The 14,348-nt window shown below is 46.8% G+C and overlaps 2 protein-coding genes across 2 annotated transcripts in view; both read left to right on the forward strand.

Annotated features, from left to right (window-relative positions):
• The window catches only part of Acoxl (acyl-CoA oxidase like), a 335,479-nt gene extending 323,349 nt beyond the window's left edge, over positions 1-12,130 (forward strand). The window contains 1 exon segment of the mRNA XM_048810372.1: positions 11,578-12,130. Coding sequence (XP_048666329.1) covers positions 11,578-11,778 — 201 coding nt within the window. The 3' untranslated portion in view covers positions 11,779-12,130.
• Positions 12,029-14,348, forward strand: part of Bcl2l11 (BCL2 like 11) — a 36,442-nt gene continuing 34,122 nt past the window's right edge. The window contains exon 1 of the mRNA XM_048810374.1: positions 12,029-12,130. The gene's annotated coding sequence lies outside the window, so the exon portion shown is untranslated. The remainder of the gene's footprint in view (positions 12,131-14,348) is intronic.

The following is a 14,348-nucleotide window of genomic DNA, read 5'->3' on the forward strand; positions in this document are numbered from 1 at the left end:
GTCAGAATTTCTCACAGTGAGATTTGTACCTAAGAAGAGCTTTGTTACATGACAGGGACCTTCAGGACGCAGAATTCAGCTGAGTCCAGCCAGTCACGGTGAAGGACGGGGTGGATTAGACCAGGATCCCAAGAATTTAAATAAGTCACTGACCTTGAAACAGAAATGATCCCCAGCCTAGGCGTTTTGGTGTAAGTTCATATTCTAGCTTGAAATTAGTATATTTTATAAAATAAAATGTGTTTGTAGTTGCTTTTCACTCTTCTGTTTTTCACTTTTGTTCTGGATTTGGGCAATGAGACACTTCTGTGTCTCCTTCCTCTGGGGACCTCTGAGTACTTAGCACCTAGTGACGACACCAAGACAATATGGAAAGGTGACTCCATTTTAAGGCACAGAAAAGACACAGGACTTACTTGTCTGAACCCACATCTGTGGAAAACAGAAAGCCTTTTGCATTATGCTGGTCACCCACGTCAGAGTCCAGCTTGAACCCCCAGGCATGGGTTCGGATAGCCTACTTGGCCGCTGCTGAGCCGGTGTGGGTGACTTGTCCAGCACAACCATGTGGCTTCTCGCAGGGAGGCAGGTGCTCAATTTGTTTCTTAATCTGCATGATGAATGGGCGTGTTCATTTTGTGATGATTTAGCAAGCCCCTGAACTTACATGTCTGCATGAACATTATGCTTCAACTAAAAAGCATAAAAAGAAAAAGGAAACAGTCATCTGGTGGCTGAAGGAAGCCCTTTTGTTAAAGCCAACTTAAAATTTATCCTGTGACTAATTTGTGGCTTTTATTTTTGAAATGAACTTCTTATTTTGAGAGAATCACAGATTCACACATGCAGTTTAAGAAGAATACAGAGAGGTTTTCAGGTCTCTTTGCCTGATTTCCCTTCTTGGTTACATTATGAGAAACTATAGAACAATATCACACCCCGGACTTTGATACAGTAACATTGACACGGTCAGGGTACACCACTTCTGCATCACCCATCATCATCTCTGTGGCTCCTTTATAGCCACACCGTCTTTTCATTTCTCTCCTTCTTCAATTCCAGGCCACATGCACTAACCTCTTCTCCATTTCTATAATTTTGTCATTTAAAAAATGTTGTATACCTGGGTGCGGTGGTGCACACCCATAACCCCGGTAACCAGGAAGGCTGAGGCAGGGGATTGCAAGTTGGAAGCCAGCCTCAAAATAAAACAATAAATAAAGGGCTGGGGGTGCAGCTTGGTGGTGGAGTGCCCTGGGTTCAATTCCCTGTACTGCATCAACGACAACAATAATAGTAATGTGGTATAAATGGAATCACATAATATGCAAAATTTGGAACTGGCTTTTCCATTCAGCATAATTTTCTGGGGATTCATCTATATGGTTGGGTGCAAAAGTGGTCTGTTTGTTTGTACTGCTAAGCAGTATTCCATGGTATAGACCTTTCTGGCTTCTCCCTACCCTTTCCCTCTTGCAAATGCTCAATTTTCTGGGCTACTGGTATGTCATTGTCCCCAGGAACTGGCTTGTTGACTTCAAGTGCATCAGGTATTAAAATACAGTGTCTTATCAACATTCACTGGTGAAAGAAAACAACAACAACAACAAAGACTCAAGGCTTACTTTTCTCCTTGCATTAATAATTTGTGCTGAGAAAAATCACGTCTTCTCCTGCTAATGATCATATAGGGTGTTCACAGACTGATGGTTTTGTGTATAGATTTTCAGGAAAATTTCTGTATCCATTTTTTTGGACATTTCTGTTGGTAAACACGATTAATGGATCGTATGGAGGTATTTGTTGAACTAAGAAACTGCCATAAGCACTTTTGCAAATGCGGTTGTCCCACTTTATACTTCCACTAGCAATAGGTGAGGGAGTCCCCTGGCTCCTCAGCCTCTCCACTGTCGCCAGCCTTCTAGCATCAGTTACTCTCCAGAGGTGCAGTCTATCTCACTGAGTGTGGATTTTCATTTCTCTGATCTCTAATGCCGCTGGGCATCCTTTCAAATGCTTGCTGGTCATATGTCTCCTTTTGTAAACTATCTGGTTAAATATTCTGCCTATTTATGACCCCTACCCGCGCATGTGTGTGTGTGTGTGTGTGTGTGTGTGTGTGAGAGAGAGAGAGAGAGAGAGAGAGAGAGAGAGAGAGAGAATACTAAGTTGTTAGAGTGTGCTATATATACATCCTGGATATGCTACTCATATTTTTTCCCAGTCTGTGGCCTGCCTATTAATTTTTCTAACAGTGTCTTTTGACAAACAGATGTGTTTAAGTACGATGTATGAAGTTGTCAATGTATGAACTTTGTTAGCGCACTTGTGCCTTTTAAGAAATCTCTTCCTAACACGAGGTTGTGAAGGGAGTCTGCTTTGCTCTCTCCTAGAAGCTTTTTTACATTTCTTGCTTCTACATTTAGTCTACTTTGAATCTTAAATTTATTTCTGAGTACAGTCTAAGGTAGGGGTTGGAGTTGATTTTTCATGTTATCCAAGGGTTTAGGCACCATTTGTTGAAAGGCTTTCCTTCCTCTGTTGAAATGTCTGACCTCTTTATGGAGAATCAGATGGTCATCATCTGTTTTGGGGGCTTTCTATCAATTCCATTGATTTATTTGTCTATTCTTTTGCTAGTTGTGCCTTGATTGTTGTAATTGATCTTATACCAGATAATACAAGTCCCCGAGATAGTTTATTCCTTTTCAGAATGATTTCGACTATCTTGTGTTCTGTGTGTTGGAACTAGCTTGTGCCTTTCCCGGGGAAAAGGAGGTATTTATGTTTTTGATTGTGTTTGCACTGAATCCATTGTCAGCTGTCTTGCTTTGTGGTGATGAGGATTCAGCTGTCATTCTTACCATTTTCCCAAGCATTACATTGACTTTTCTCTCACTAATATTGTAATTTTCATAATTTTGGTTTTAAGAAATTTTATTATTACATGCATAAGTGCGGTACTTCTTGGTATTCACTAAACTTCTTAAATATGTGGAAGATATTTTATCATATCAAAATGAGAGGGATTGCGGTTGTAGCTGAGTGGTAGAATGCTTGCCTAGCATGTATGAAGCACTGGGTTTGATTCTTAGCACCACGTAAATATTAATTAATTAATTAATTAAAGCTGTAAAAATAAATAATATTTTTCAAAAGTCAGAAACATTCAACCATTACATATCTAAGTATTGTGGATCTCATTCTCTCTGACATCTAGGGTTATAAGAGCACACGTGTGTCTAGTATAAAGCACAGGGCACTGAGGTTCTGTTCATTTCAAGCCCCACTTGAAATAATTTCTGCTTCTGGGTCATTTTCAAGATTACTGACCTTTGGTCTTCAGTGTTCATCCTGCTCTTAAACCCACAAGTGAATTTTTAATCTCAAATATTTCATTTTTCAGTTCTAGAATTTTCCTTCCATTCTTTTTCTGTAGTTACATTTCTCTTATAAAATATTCCTTTGTAATACATGATACCCACTTTTCCTTGTAAATTCTTGAACACATTTATAATAGTTATTTAAAAATCCTCATTAGCTAATTTCAATAACTGATCATCTCATAGTCTGCTTTTACTGATTGTGCTTTCTCTTTGGGATGTAGCACATTTTTATGCTTCTTTGTTTTCTATTTTTGTACTCCAGACATTTCATACAACAGGTTTTAATTCTTTCCTTTATTGCTGTTTCTTTGGTGTGGCTGTTAGGGTGAGGGCTGATCATTCAGAGTCCCCCTGCCCCAGGGGCTGCTTTAATCAGTACATTCACTGTGCTCAGCCCATGCTGTACCCCAGCCCATGCTGCCTGGGGCCCTGTCTGCAGCTGAGCTGGACGGAGGCTGGACTGCAGTCTCAGGCACTGTGGACTCACCTCTGAGTTCAATTCCAGCACAGTCCTCAACCCAGGCACCAAGGCTGCACAGGACTGCGCAGTTTCCTCTGCTCTCCAGCCTCCATAAGATGTTGCTTGTGCCGCAAAAATCCTGTATTAGGCATTCAAAATGTCCAGGCCAGGTCTGTGTTGTGCTTCAGTTCTTCCCAATTCCACTCCTTCTGGCCACTTTTCTCACCCTTCAAATTCTCTCCTCTATTCAATATGCACACACCTCTGTCTACCTGCACCCAAAATGGGCACCTACCCTTATGTTGGGAAGCTTGCATGGCTCTCTGCTTACTTATAAAGACCTCATTTCTCCCTGGAATGACTTCTGTAGTCCTTTCTTAGGTACTGTACTTTTCAGTAGCCCCAGTACCATGGCAGCAAAGTTCTCTCAACTCCTTCTGTATCCTAACTAAAAGTGGGAGCCTTCCCAAACTGTTTTTGAAATCATTTTGGTGCATGAAATAAAAACTCCAGGACACAGACTTTTTTCATAATACCTTTGGACTCTTACTGCACAGTCAGCCCTTCATATTTGTGGGCTTTTGTTTTAGTCTGCTTTTTTGCCATTGTGACCAAAAGTCCTGGCAACAATTTTAAAGGATAATAAGTTTATTTGGTGCCCGTGGTTTCAGAGTTCTCAGTCCTTAGACTCCATTGCTCTTGGCCTGAGGGGAGGCAGAACATCATGGCGAATGAGGAGAGCAGCTCAGGACATGGCAATCATAGGAAGCAGAGAGAGTTCCAATCGCCAGGGATACAATATAAACCCCAAATGCATGCCCCCAGTGACCCACTCCTCCAGCCACACCCCACCCACTACAGTCTACCCGGTTGATGCCATCAGGGGTTAACGTGCTGATTAGGACAGGGCTCCCATAACTCAGTCATTTCACCTCTAAATTTTCCTGCACTGTCTCACACATGACTTCAGGGGCTACCTCACATCCAAACCATAACAGTTCTGCATCCACAGATTCAACCAACCACAGTTGAAAACATTCTTTAAAAAGTTGTGGCTGTGTTAAGCATATCCAGAATTGGTTTTTCCTATCACAATCCCCTAAATGATACTCTATAACAACTATTTACATTTATATTGTGTAAGGTAATCCAAAGATGATTTAAAGCATTGGAGAGGATGTGTGTGAATGAAATACTACCCCATCCTAGATGAGTGATTTGAGCATTGGCAGATTGTGATATCTGCAGCAGGTTGTGGGGGTCCTATGGAATTTATCCCCTGCTGTACCAAAGCATGTCTGTATTGAGTTCTGGCAATTTGGGGGGCTTTCTGGGGAGAAGAGGGTACCAAGGATTGAACAGCCACATCCCCTGCCCTTTTTAAATTTGTTTTATTTAGAGACAGGGTCTCACTAAGTTGCTTAGGACCTTGCTAAGTTGCTGAGGCTGGCTTTGAACTTGTGATCCTCCTGCCTCAGCCTCCTGAGCTGCTGGGATTCCAGGAATCTGCCCCCACGTCCAGCTAGTTTGCAGGGCTTCTGCCTCTTGAAATGTTTGACTGAAAAGTCACTCTTCTTGGGTGTGTCCTAATCAGGCTAAACTATCAGTTGATTAAAACGTCCTCTTCTTTTGTAGGAAAATGTCTGAAGCTAATATGGCACCTCTTTGATAACCACCTAATTGAATATTCTTTCTCACTTCATGTCACTGCCTTCACGGGTAGAAAGTGCTACCAAGAGCTGCGTTGTGGTTACTTTAATTCCATTGCCAAAAACTTTCATATGGTTTCCTGTATTCTAAAGGGAAGGCAGCGTGCAGTTGTCTTCTTTCTAAACTTCTCCTCTTATGAATCAGTTCTAGTATGAATAAATGTCAGAAGTTCTTATTAAGTGGTTAAAGCTGGTGCCTCGTGTCAGTACTCTAATCTTAGGTAATGATGATTAAGCAGACTTTGTAAAGGAAATGCCGGAGTTGTAAAGAAATTGCATTTATTACTAACTAGAGAACATGGGATAATAATAACAATCGTGCTAGGGATGTAGCTCATGGGACAGAGCTTGCCTAGGATGTGTGAGGCCTTGGGTGGATCTCTAGCACAGCCAAAGAAAGGAAGGAGGAAAATAGCAACAATGTTTACAAATGCTCACTCTCTGCCAGATTCTCTTCATCCTTACATCTTAGAGAGAAAGAAGTCATGAGGAGTGGTAATGTCAAGGAACAGAGCTGCTTTCCTTCAGAGAAATGGGCATTTCAGTAATACTTAGTAAATAGTTGAATTGTGTACTCTTTAGTCAAAAAATAAGTTGCAAGCTGGGTGTGGTGGCACATGCCTGTACTCCCAGTGACTCTGGGGGGGCTCAGGCAGGAGGATCTCAAGTTGGAGGCCAGCCTCAGCAACTTAGAAAGGCCCTAAACAAGTTAAGGAAGCCCTGTCTCAAAATAAAAAAGGGCTGGGGATGTGGCTCAGTAGTTAAGCACCCATGGGGTCAGTCCCTGGTATCAAATTACTTGATTAATTCATTTAATTACATTGCAGTAGGAAGAACATTTTGAAGGTAAATTATGTCTCTCCTCAAAACTCTCTAGTTAGGCTAAGTGAAGGTGTGGCTTTTTGGTTAAGAAGGCAGTTTCTCTGTTCTGTTGTATCAGACTATGCTAAATATTTTTATTAGGTAAAGAGCTAATCAACATAAGATATGATTTAAGTTGATACCCAAGAAATATCAATTAGGAGTCCTGGTTATTGTTTGAACCACAGAGTTTTGTTTCATGCTATCAAAACTTGGCTGTCAAGGAAACCAGGAAAATGTACCTGTTCCTGGGACTGGGAGGCCCAGCAAGCTACGGCCCAACCCTGCCTTGAGGAGCACTCTGGGGCAGTGAACTGAGAGAGACAGAATCACAGCACCGTGTGAGACTGTGCCACAGGAAGGGTTGATCACTGGTCAGGCAATAGGGGCTCAGGTGGCACATTAGCCACCATCACCTACCACCAACAATTGTCTTTATAAAGCATAGGCAGTCCTTCAGGAGAAGCGAATGGGTGGGGATAAGTCAGGCCAAAGCTTCTGTGCATTCCTGAGTTTGGAAGTCTTTGCTAGAAGTCTTTACTAGCTGCAGGCAACTTATTTGACTTGGCAGTGTTCACCGGCCGGGCCATGATTTGGCGGTCCACATGTTGCTCCTTGGAAGGGATTTGAATTGTGTTTGTGTTTTGGCTTAAGTTGGTGAGCTGGAGGACCAGGGAGGGGACAATGACCAGTGCAGAGGAGTTCTCCCAGCTTCCCAAAGAAAAATCTGCAGAGAAAGTGTCTCTCCCTCCACAGGAAGAGAATCCAGTGTGTTCTGGACACCTGTTTGCATCATGGCAGCTGGTTCTGAAGCCAGATCATCACTGGGCTCCATTACAGCCATGGTATTTTGGGGACATCTGAGCCAGTGTGGCTGGGCAGGCCCGTGTGCTCTCGCTGGGCATACAGAACATCTTAGGTGGAGTATCAAGAGTTACACACTGACTGTGACGCAGGTGGTGATCCTCAGTGCGACACCCACAGCCTCCAAGACTGGCAACAGCGAGTGCTTGGAGGAAGACGGAGCAGACAGGGTGGACAGGGCTGTAGAAAGAAGTTCCTGGGTTAAACCCACTGGCACCCTCACCAGGGTGGTGACTTGCACCAACATGCTGAATATTTTTAAGGCTTGGTTTCCTCACTTGTAAAGTGGAGGGGTCCCCAGGAGAGTTGTGAGGAGCACTGAAGGAGTCCATGGAGGTGAAGACCTCTTCTGGAATCTGGCCCACAGTAGATGCACATTAAATTCCAGTCAGTCAATGTAGAGCAGAGCAGAAAACCTCAGTGTGGAAAGAGACGAACATTGACTTCATGGCACTGTTAGAGAGAGATGCAGGCAGCCTCCAAGGCCAGGCAGCCAAGTAGCTCCCTTCTGTACCTGTTGCCTTTCCATGCCTGGCCATCGGGGATATCGTGAGAAGCACAACCCTGGACAGCAGAGATGGATTCTTCCCCAAAGACTGGCATAATAGTCTATGGAATGCTGACTGGGACTGGGTAGACAACACAGTCAACTCAGAAAGAATGGATGGGAAATTATATGCACCGCCCACCAACATTTAATAATCTCTTAGAAAGCAGGAGTGGGCTGCATCGAAATTCCTTTTGAAGATGAGGTACAACTGATAACTTTATAGCAGGTTTTTTTTGTTGTTTCCATTAGTAAGGTTGAAAGTTTCCATTTGTGTGTGCTAACCAGCAATAGTGATTGATACCAGTTCTGTGGGTTGGCAACCTGGGCAGTTCTTTGGCTAGTCTAACCTCAGATCACTCCTGGGGCTACAGTCAACTGGGTTCAGCAGTCTGGGGTGTGCAAGATGGCCTCCGACTCCTCAGGCAGTGAGTGCTGGCTTTTGGCCAAGGTACATTGGCCCCTGTCCATTTGGCCTTTTATAATCCAGCAGCCTAGACTGGGCTTTGGCAGAGGAAGTGGCCCCTGGGTTGCAGGGATTGCAAAGCTTCTTAGGCCTAAGTTCCAGAATTCTCTCCATATTCTATTGGCAAAGCAAGTCAAGTCCTCTCAGATACAAGAGATGGAGAAAAAGTGTCTAGCACAGTGCCCAAGCAAGACAGGGGCTGGTCCTGGTTGGGCATTCATCTCTTGAGGCATTTCAAGTTGGGGTGAGGAACTTTACCCAGATAGAGAACCAAGTGAAGGCACTCGGGTGATGGCTGGGAGTCACTGCAAGTGTGGCCCACAGTTGGCCAGCCTCCGTGCTGTGAGGAAGACCAGGCAGTGGCAGTAGAGGGCTCCGGAGGCTGGAGAGCTCCATCGACATCCTAGCCATCCTCCCCCCGACCCCCCAACCAGAACAAGGAAAGTACTGGAAGAGTCAAGGAGGCAAAGGAAGAAAACACAGCAGGTAGGCGGAGCTGGGGGGCCAGACTGACATGAGCACCTCCCTGCACAGATCCACTGACTGACCTGCTCTCCACCAGTCCCTGGAGGGCTCTTGAGAACTTCCACTTCTTTAAAGTAGATCTTCTCAAATTCCACTTGCTGGCTCTCCCCTGCCCACCCCAATAGATCTCACGATCTCATCATTTGTGGGGCAATACTCACCTTTGGGTTCTGCCCTTTGAAAATTTTTCTGAAAAAAACGATAACTTGTTTGTGTTTTGTTGGTTGGTTTTTAAAGAGCACTTCTTCATTTGTGTGTGTGTATGTTTTCCCAAAAGCTGGTGAATTTTCTTTGTAAAATTTAGAATACTTTCTCCAACATAAAAGGGTCATAAATTGGCAGGTCAGGGAGACCCCTACAATATGTGCCATTTTTGTGTTTATAATATAAAAGGATATGTTTGGTAATAAACTATACTTAATCATAGATTGCTTAGGCCTAAATAAAAATACTCCATGGTAGTAAAAAAAAAATACTGTAAATGCAATAATCAATACTATATTAGCTATTCAGGAGTATTTTGCATTAAGGTGACCATATTTTTTTTAAAGTCTATAGAATTTTGCAACAAGATTCATGATGCAGGAGACACTGTGCCTGCAGTGTGGACCCCAAGCCCTCCAGGCCCAGCTTGGCCCCTGACACAGATGACTCCATTACGTACTTTATGGATGAAATGATGATGGTGATGATCCGCATCTGGCAGGCAGAGACAGAGGGCGCGAACACCTGGAACCAGTCAACCAACCACCCAAGGCCTGATCCTTACATCTGATCTTGAATGGCTTCCAGGGTCCTGTTGAAGTTCATGAAGCATGAAGAAAGTGAGAAGGAGGATTAATTTAAACCCCCCAGAACTTTCAATTCAGAAGGAATCTTGACAGTCAACATCTAGTCTCTCCAACCAGTTCACTGTCCTTCCCTAGGATGTCATTAGCAGGGTCACCTCTGAACACTTATGAATAAAGGAACCCTTTTCTTTGCCAGCCATTGGGTTCCTGTTTAATTTTCTATTTTAAAAAGTTTTCCTAGGCTCTACTCATTGGGGCGGGGTGGGGGGTGCTTGCCTAATGTGGGCGAGGCCCTGGGTTTGATCCTCAGCACCACAAAAATACATACATACATACATACATCCATACATTTTTTTTTAAAAAATGAACAAGTTTTTCTTATATTGAATAGAAATCTGCCTTCTATAATTTCTACATCTGACCCTTAATTCTGTATTTAGCAGTAGATAAACCAAATCTGTATTCTCTTCCACAAAACCTTTCGTCAAACTGAATGTCTCCCATTGGTGAACATAGGACAAAAGCTGGTGGAATTGCGTCATGCTAACCCAAAGGGATCATTATCTTGAACAGTTATGTGGCAATTTGTGGATAGTTCGGGGGCTACATACAGCATCTCATGGTTTTGAACTGTGTGGTTAGAGACACCGAGAGTTGACAGATTAGTCAGGGATTTGTCAAGAGTATTAATTACAAACTTTGAAATCTTGGTCAGGGAAAGTTCATCTCAGCGCATCTTGCAAATATGATCAAAGTCTTTTCAGTACTGATTTGATGATGCTTAACCACAAGGTTGGAGAATGAAGGTTTTCATTAGAAATTATTGATGTCATAGAGCACATTTGCAGGGAAGATGCACATTTGGACATTAACCACCCATGCTCTTCCCCACCCCACCCAGACTCTCTGTCCCCCACCCCCATTTTCTGGGCTCTGTTTTTTCTTTGAACTCCTGAAATGGCATTTTGGACAACTACAAAAAGAAACTGTGGTCTTAACAACATTAGCTGAGAGATGACTGCTACTTGCAGGGGGAGGGGGAGCTCATGTTAAGTGATGTTTTTTAAACCAAAGAATAAGCCAGGATACTGGGGAGTTTACTGAGATTTGGGGAATGAAAGAAATTTAGGACTGGCTGGAAACTTGAAAAATGGAGGCTTGTTTCTCCCTCCCCTTCTGGAATGAAAAAAAAAAATGTGCTGGCACCTGAAGAATGGAAAATGAAATAAAAATCCACCCAGGGCAGCTTCTCCAAATAACTGGCCTGCATCTTTCCCTCCTCCCTTCTGCCAGGGACGTTTCCTCCAGGCCTCCAGTGACTGTCAAAAACACCGAGGGTGTCCATGGGGTTCCTTGGTGTTTGGGTAACTGCAGGTCGGTTTGGGAAGGTGAACGGTGCAAACATGCCAATAATTAGCTTTGGTCCGACATCGCGCTGAGTTTCAGGAAGCCTCTCTCCGTCCAGCCGGGGTCTGGAGGCGCTAGTCTGGGAAGATTGGGGCAAGTCTGTACTGGTTCACCTGTTTGGAGGTTCTTCTTGTTCAGTTGCCTCTGCGCGCCAGATGGTGGCACCCCAGGCACTCCAGAGGTGGAGAGGAGGGAAAGGGAGGGGAAGGGTGGGGAGAGAAGGAAAGAGAAAAGAAGGAAGGAGAGGAGGACGTCAGTTCTGAGACTGCTGTTCCCCAGCTAATTCGGAGTTAGACCTGTCCCCGTCCCCTACGGAAAAACCCTAGGCTTCCGCCGGACTAGGTGTCAGAAAGTTAAGATTTTTCGCTAAAAAAAAGGCTTCCGAGGGTTTTCTTTCCGACCAACTGTTTGTACCCTCCTGGGTCTCTAGACTCTTAAGGGAAATTGGTGTCCATAGTCGATGAGGGCGCGGGTGCTTTGGGGTGCGCGGAAAGTTGCTGGCACTAGGTCGTTGTGAGTGCGTCAACATCTGACCTGTCCCCTATGTGTCATGTTTTGCAGTTGCTGGATTTGTGTGACTCGGTGAAGGATGATGCCCTGAGGGTGATTTCTGCCTTCAACATTCCACACACCAGCCTCCACGCACCAATCGCCGGGATCCCCAGCCCGCACGCCGCCTGGGCCTTCTACCCTGCGCGGATTCTGCCGCTGGCTGGGGAAGGGGAGCGGTCCCAGCGGCCCAAGCTGGGAGCCAAGCTGTAACCCGCGTGGACGGAAGTGTAGCGGCCAGTCCGCAGCTGCCCCCAAACTCCCTTCATGGGTGCCCGAAGCTGGGGCAGAGGCCGGGCTGGCACGTGCGCGGCCGCCGCCCGCGGGGATTTTGGTGGCGGAGCAGAGGTCCAGCCGAGGCTTCGGAGGCGCGCGGTTGGCTGTTGGGCAGAGCGAGCCTAGACGGCCGCCAGGGAACTAAAACACTTGGTCTTTTTCCTGTAACCCCGCCTGGCCCGGCCGCGACCTCGTCTAGCTTTGGCGCCGGATCCCCCGAGACAATCAGGGTGGGCTCCCCCACGAGCGCACCCCACAGACGGGTGCCGCCAAAGATCTGCTGTCAGCGGTGAGTCAGATTCCCAGTGATTTCGAAAAACTCTGGTTCTGGGTGAAAAAAAAAATCAAAACATAAAAATCAAATACCCTCAGGCGAAAGGAAACAAGAAAAAGAAAAAAAGCCCCATCCACTCCGGGCGCGGGCAAAGGTTTAGCCAGCCACTGAGGCTTTTCCAGTGAATCAGACCTTTGGGGCTCGGTGAGGAAACGCACCGGCGGGGGGAGGGGAGCTGAGCCTGGAGTTGTGTTCCGAGCAAAGTCAGAACTTGGGCTGGTCCTCCCAGGCGGGCGGTTTCCGGACCGCAAGACAACGCGCGGAAAACATTTTTGCCACTTGAAACTGTAATCTGTTCTTTAGAAGAGCACAGACACAAAGTTTAATAAAGAACCTGGGTGCTGGGAAGGCGCCTCCGCGGCTTGGTGAGGTCGGGGGAGGGGGTCTGGGGAATACATCGCAATAAATTGGTTTCGGAACTTGGGAGACCACACAGGCGGCGCCTGCGGTCCGTGGATTTCTCATTTCTCAAATCCCAGTTGCACGACTTCATTCTTCTTTCTCTCAATCCAACTCATATTCTCTCGTCTCTCCCTCCACTTCTCATGACAGCGACAGGCACACTGCCCCGCCAGTGGCAGCGAGAGCGACGTCCAGGACGGGTAATCTAATACCCACCCGCCCTTTCCACGCCGCCCTTCTCTGGGCTCAAGCCCAGTTCCGGGAGGACCTCCCTACCCAACACAGGAAGGCCCTAAAGGCTCGCGGTCACCTGAGGCGGGGGACCTGATCCAAGCCGCCCAGCACAGTCTGGGTCGCGTGCAAAGCAGGAACCTCCGCCTCCAGGCCGGCTTCCTTGTTGCGCCCCAAGTATGGGTGCTTAGCCGGTTGCTTTCCCAAAAATCTTTTGTTTTTTTACAGTTGTTCACGGGGTCATACGAACGGGCAACACAGGGATGGTGGAGCTACATAAGGTTCTTTCGCTGCGAGGTTCTTTTCCGGCCGGGTCTACGTGGCCCGGCACCGCCAGGAGCGCCGAGCACGCCGGGGTGTGGCGTGTTTGGGGCTCTCGGCTAGAGGAGCTGGTTCCTTTGCTCTCCCCCTGGGTAGGACAAGGAGTGGCCGAGCCGCAGGCGGCTCCGGCAGCTACCAACAGCCGCGGGCGGGAATTCCTAGCCCGGGTCAGCACAGACCTCGGCCTAGGAGTCTACCTCGCTGCGTCCACGCCCTTGCCATTTCCCTCTTGTAGCGAAATCCCCGGGCGGGACTTGGCGCGCGCCCTCCAGACCCTCTGGGAACCCGTGGCTTCCTTCACCTAGCCCAGGACTCACCAGAGAAGGAGACTTTAACCTGAGACTGTGCTGTGTCACGCTGACGTTAGATCTGCTTCTGAACATAAAAAGGACCAAGATGGCCCGATGGCAAGACAAGGCCTCCTCACTTGCTCCTCTAAGCGGGAGGAGGCTCCTTCTCTCGGTCCGCGGGGTTGCGGATTAGAGAGGTCCCTACATGGAGTTTTCTCAATCCCCACCTAGCAGCCTGCAGAATGTTCCATTTCCGGACCGACCTCCCACTACCCCGTCGCGGTTGCCTCGAAGCCTCGGGTTGGGGAGCGGGCAGGAAGGCCCTGGTCACCAGCCGCGAGGGTGGGCAGGGGTGCAGACCCAGAGGAGCAATGGGAGGTGGAGTTTGGTCTCCTGGGAAAGGGAAGAGTTGGGGCCACGGACTTCGAGGAGGAGGAGTTGGATGGGGACGCGAAAGGAGGAGGTTCGGGGGTATTGCGACACCTATGCGGCTCTTTCAGTGAGGCCAGAACTTCGCTGTTCCGCCTGAGCCAGCTTTAGCCCGCTGAGGAATGGTTCTGGCAGGTCTCTCCCCCAGCAAATTTCGGGGGTCCCAACAGAGCGCAAGCACCACCTTTTCTCGTCTAGAGGCAGAGACTCTTCTTTATGCCCTTTTATTTTCTTAAAATTATTTGAGGTTTTTTTTTGTTTTGTTTTTTCATTTCCCTATTTGATTTACTCTGCGTACCCTCGCACCCAGGCTGCGGAGAATGCTCCTCCTGGGATCGCTCCTTGCCCTTTTCTCAACTCTCTTTCCCACCATGGGCTCTGTCTCTTTAGGAGATTGAGCGCCCCACAAACGCTGGGTAGCGTCTGTGGGGTGACAGGAGGGCCCCTAAGAGTCCCGCGCAAGGCAGGGCGAGAGAGGTGAACATCTTGTGGATTTGCCC

The sequence above is a fragment of the Marmota marmota genome, unplaced genomic scaffold (genome assembly GCF_001458135.2).
Source record: "Marmota marmota marmota unplaced genomic scaffold, marMar, whole genome shotgun sequence".
Lineage (NCBI taxonomy): Eukaryota > Metazoa > Chordata > Mammalia > Rodentia > Sciuridae > Marmota > Marmota marmota.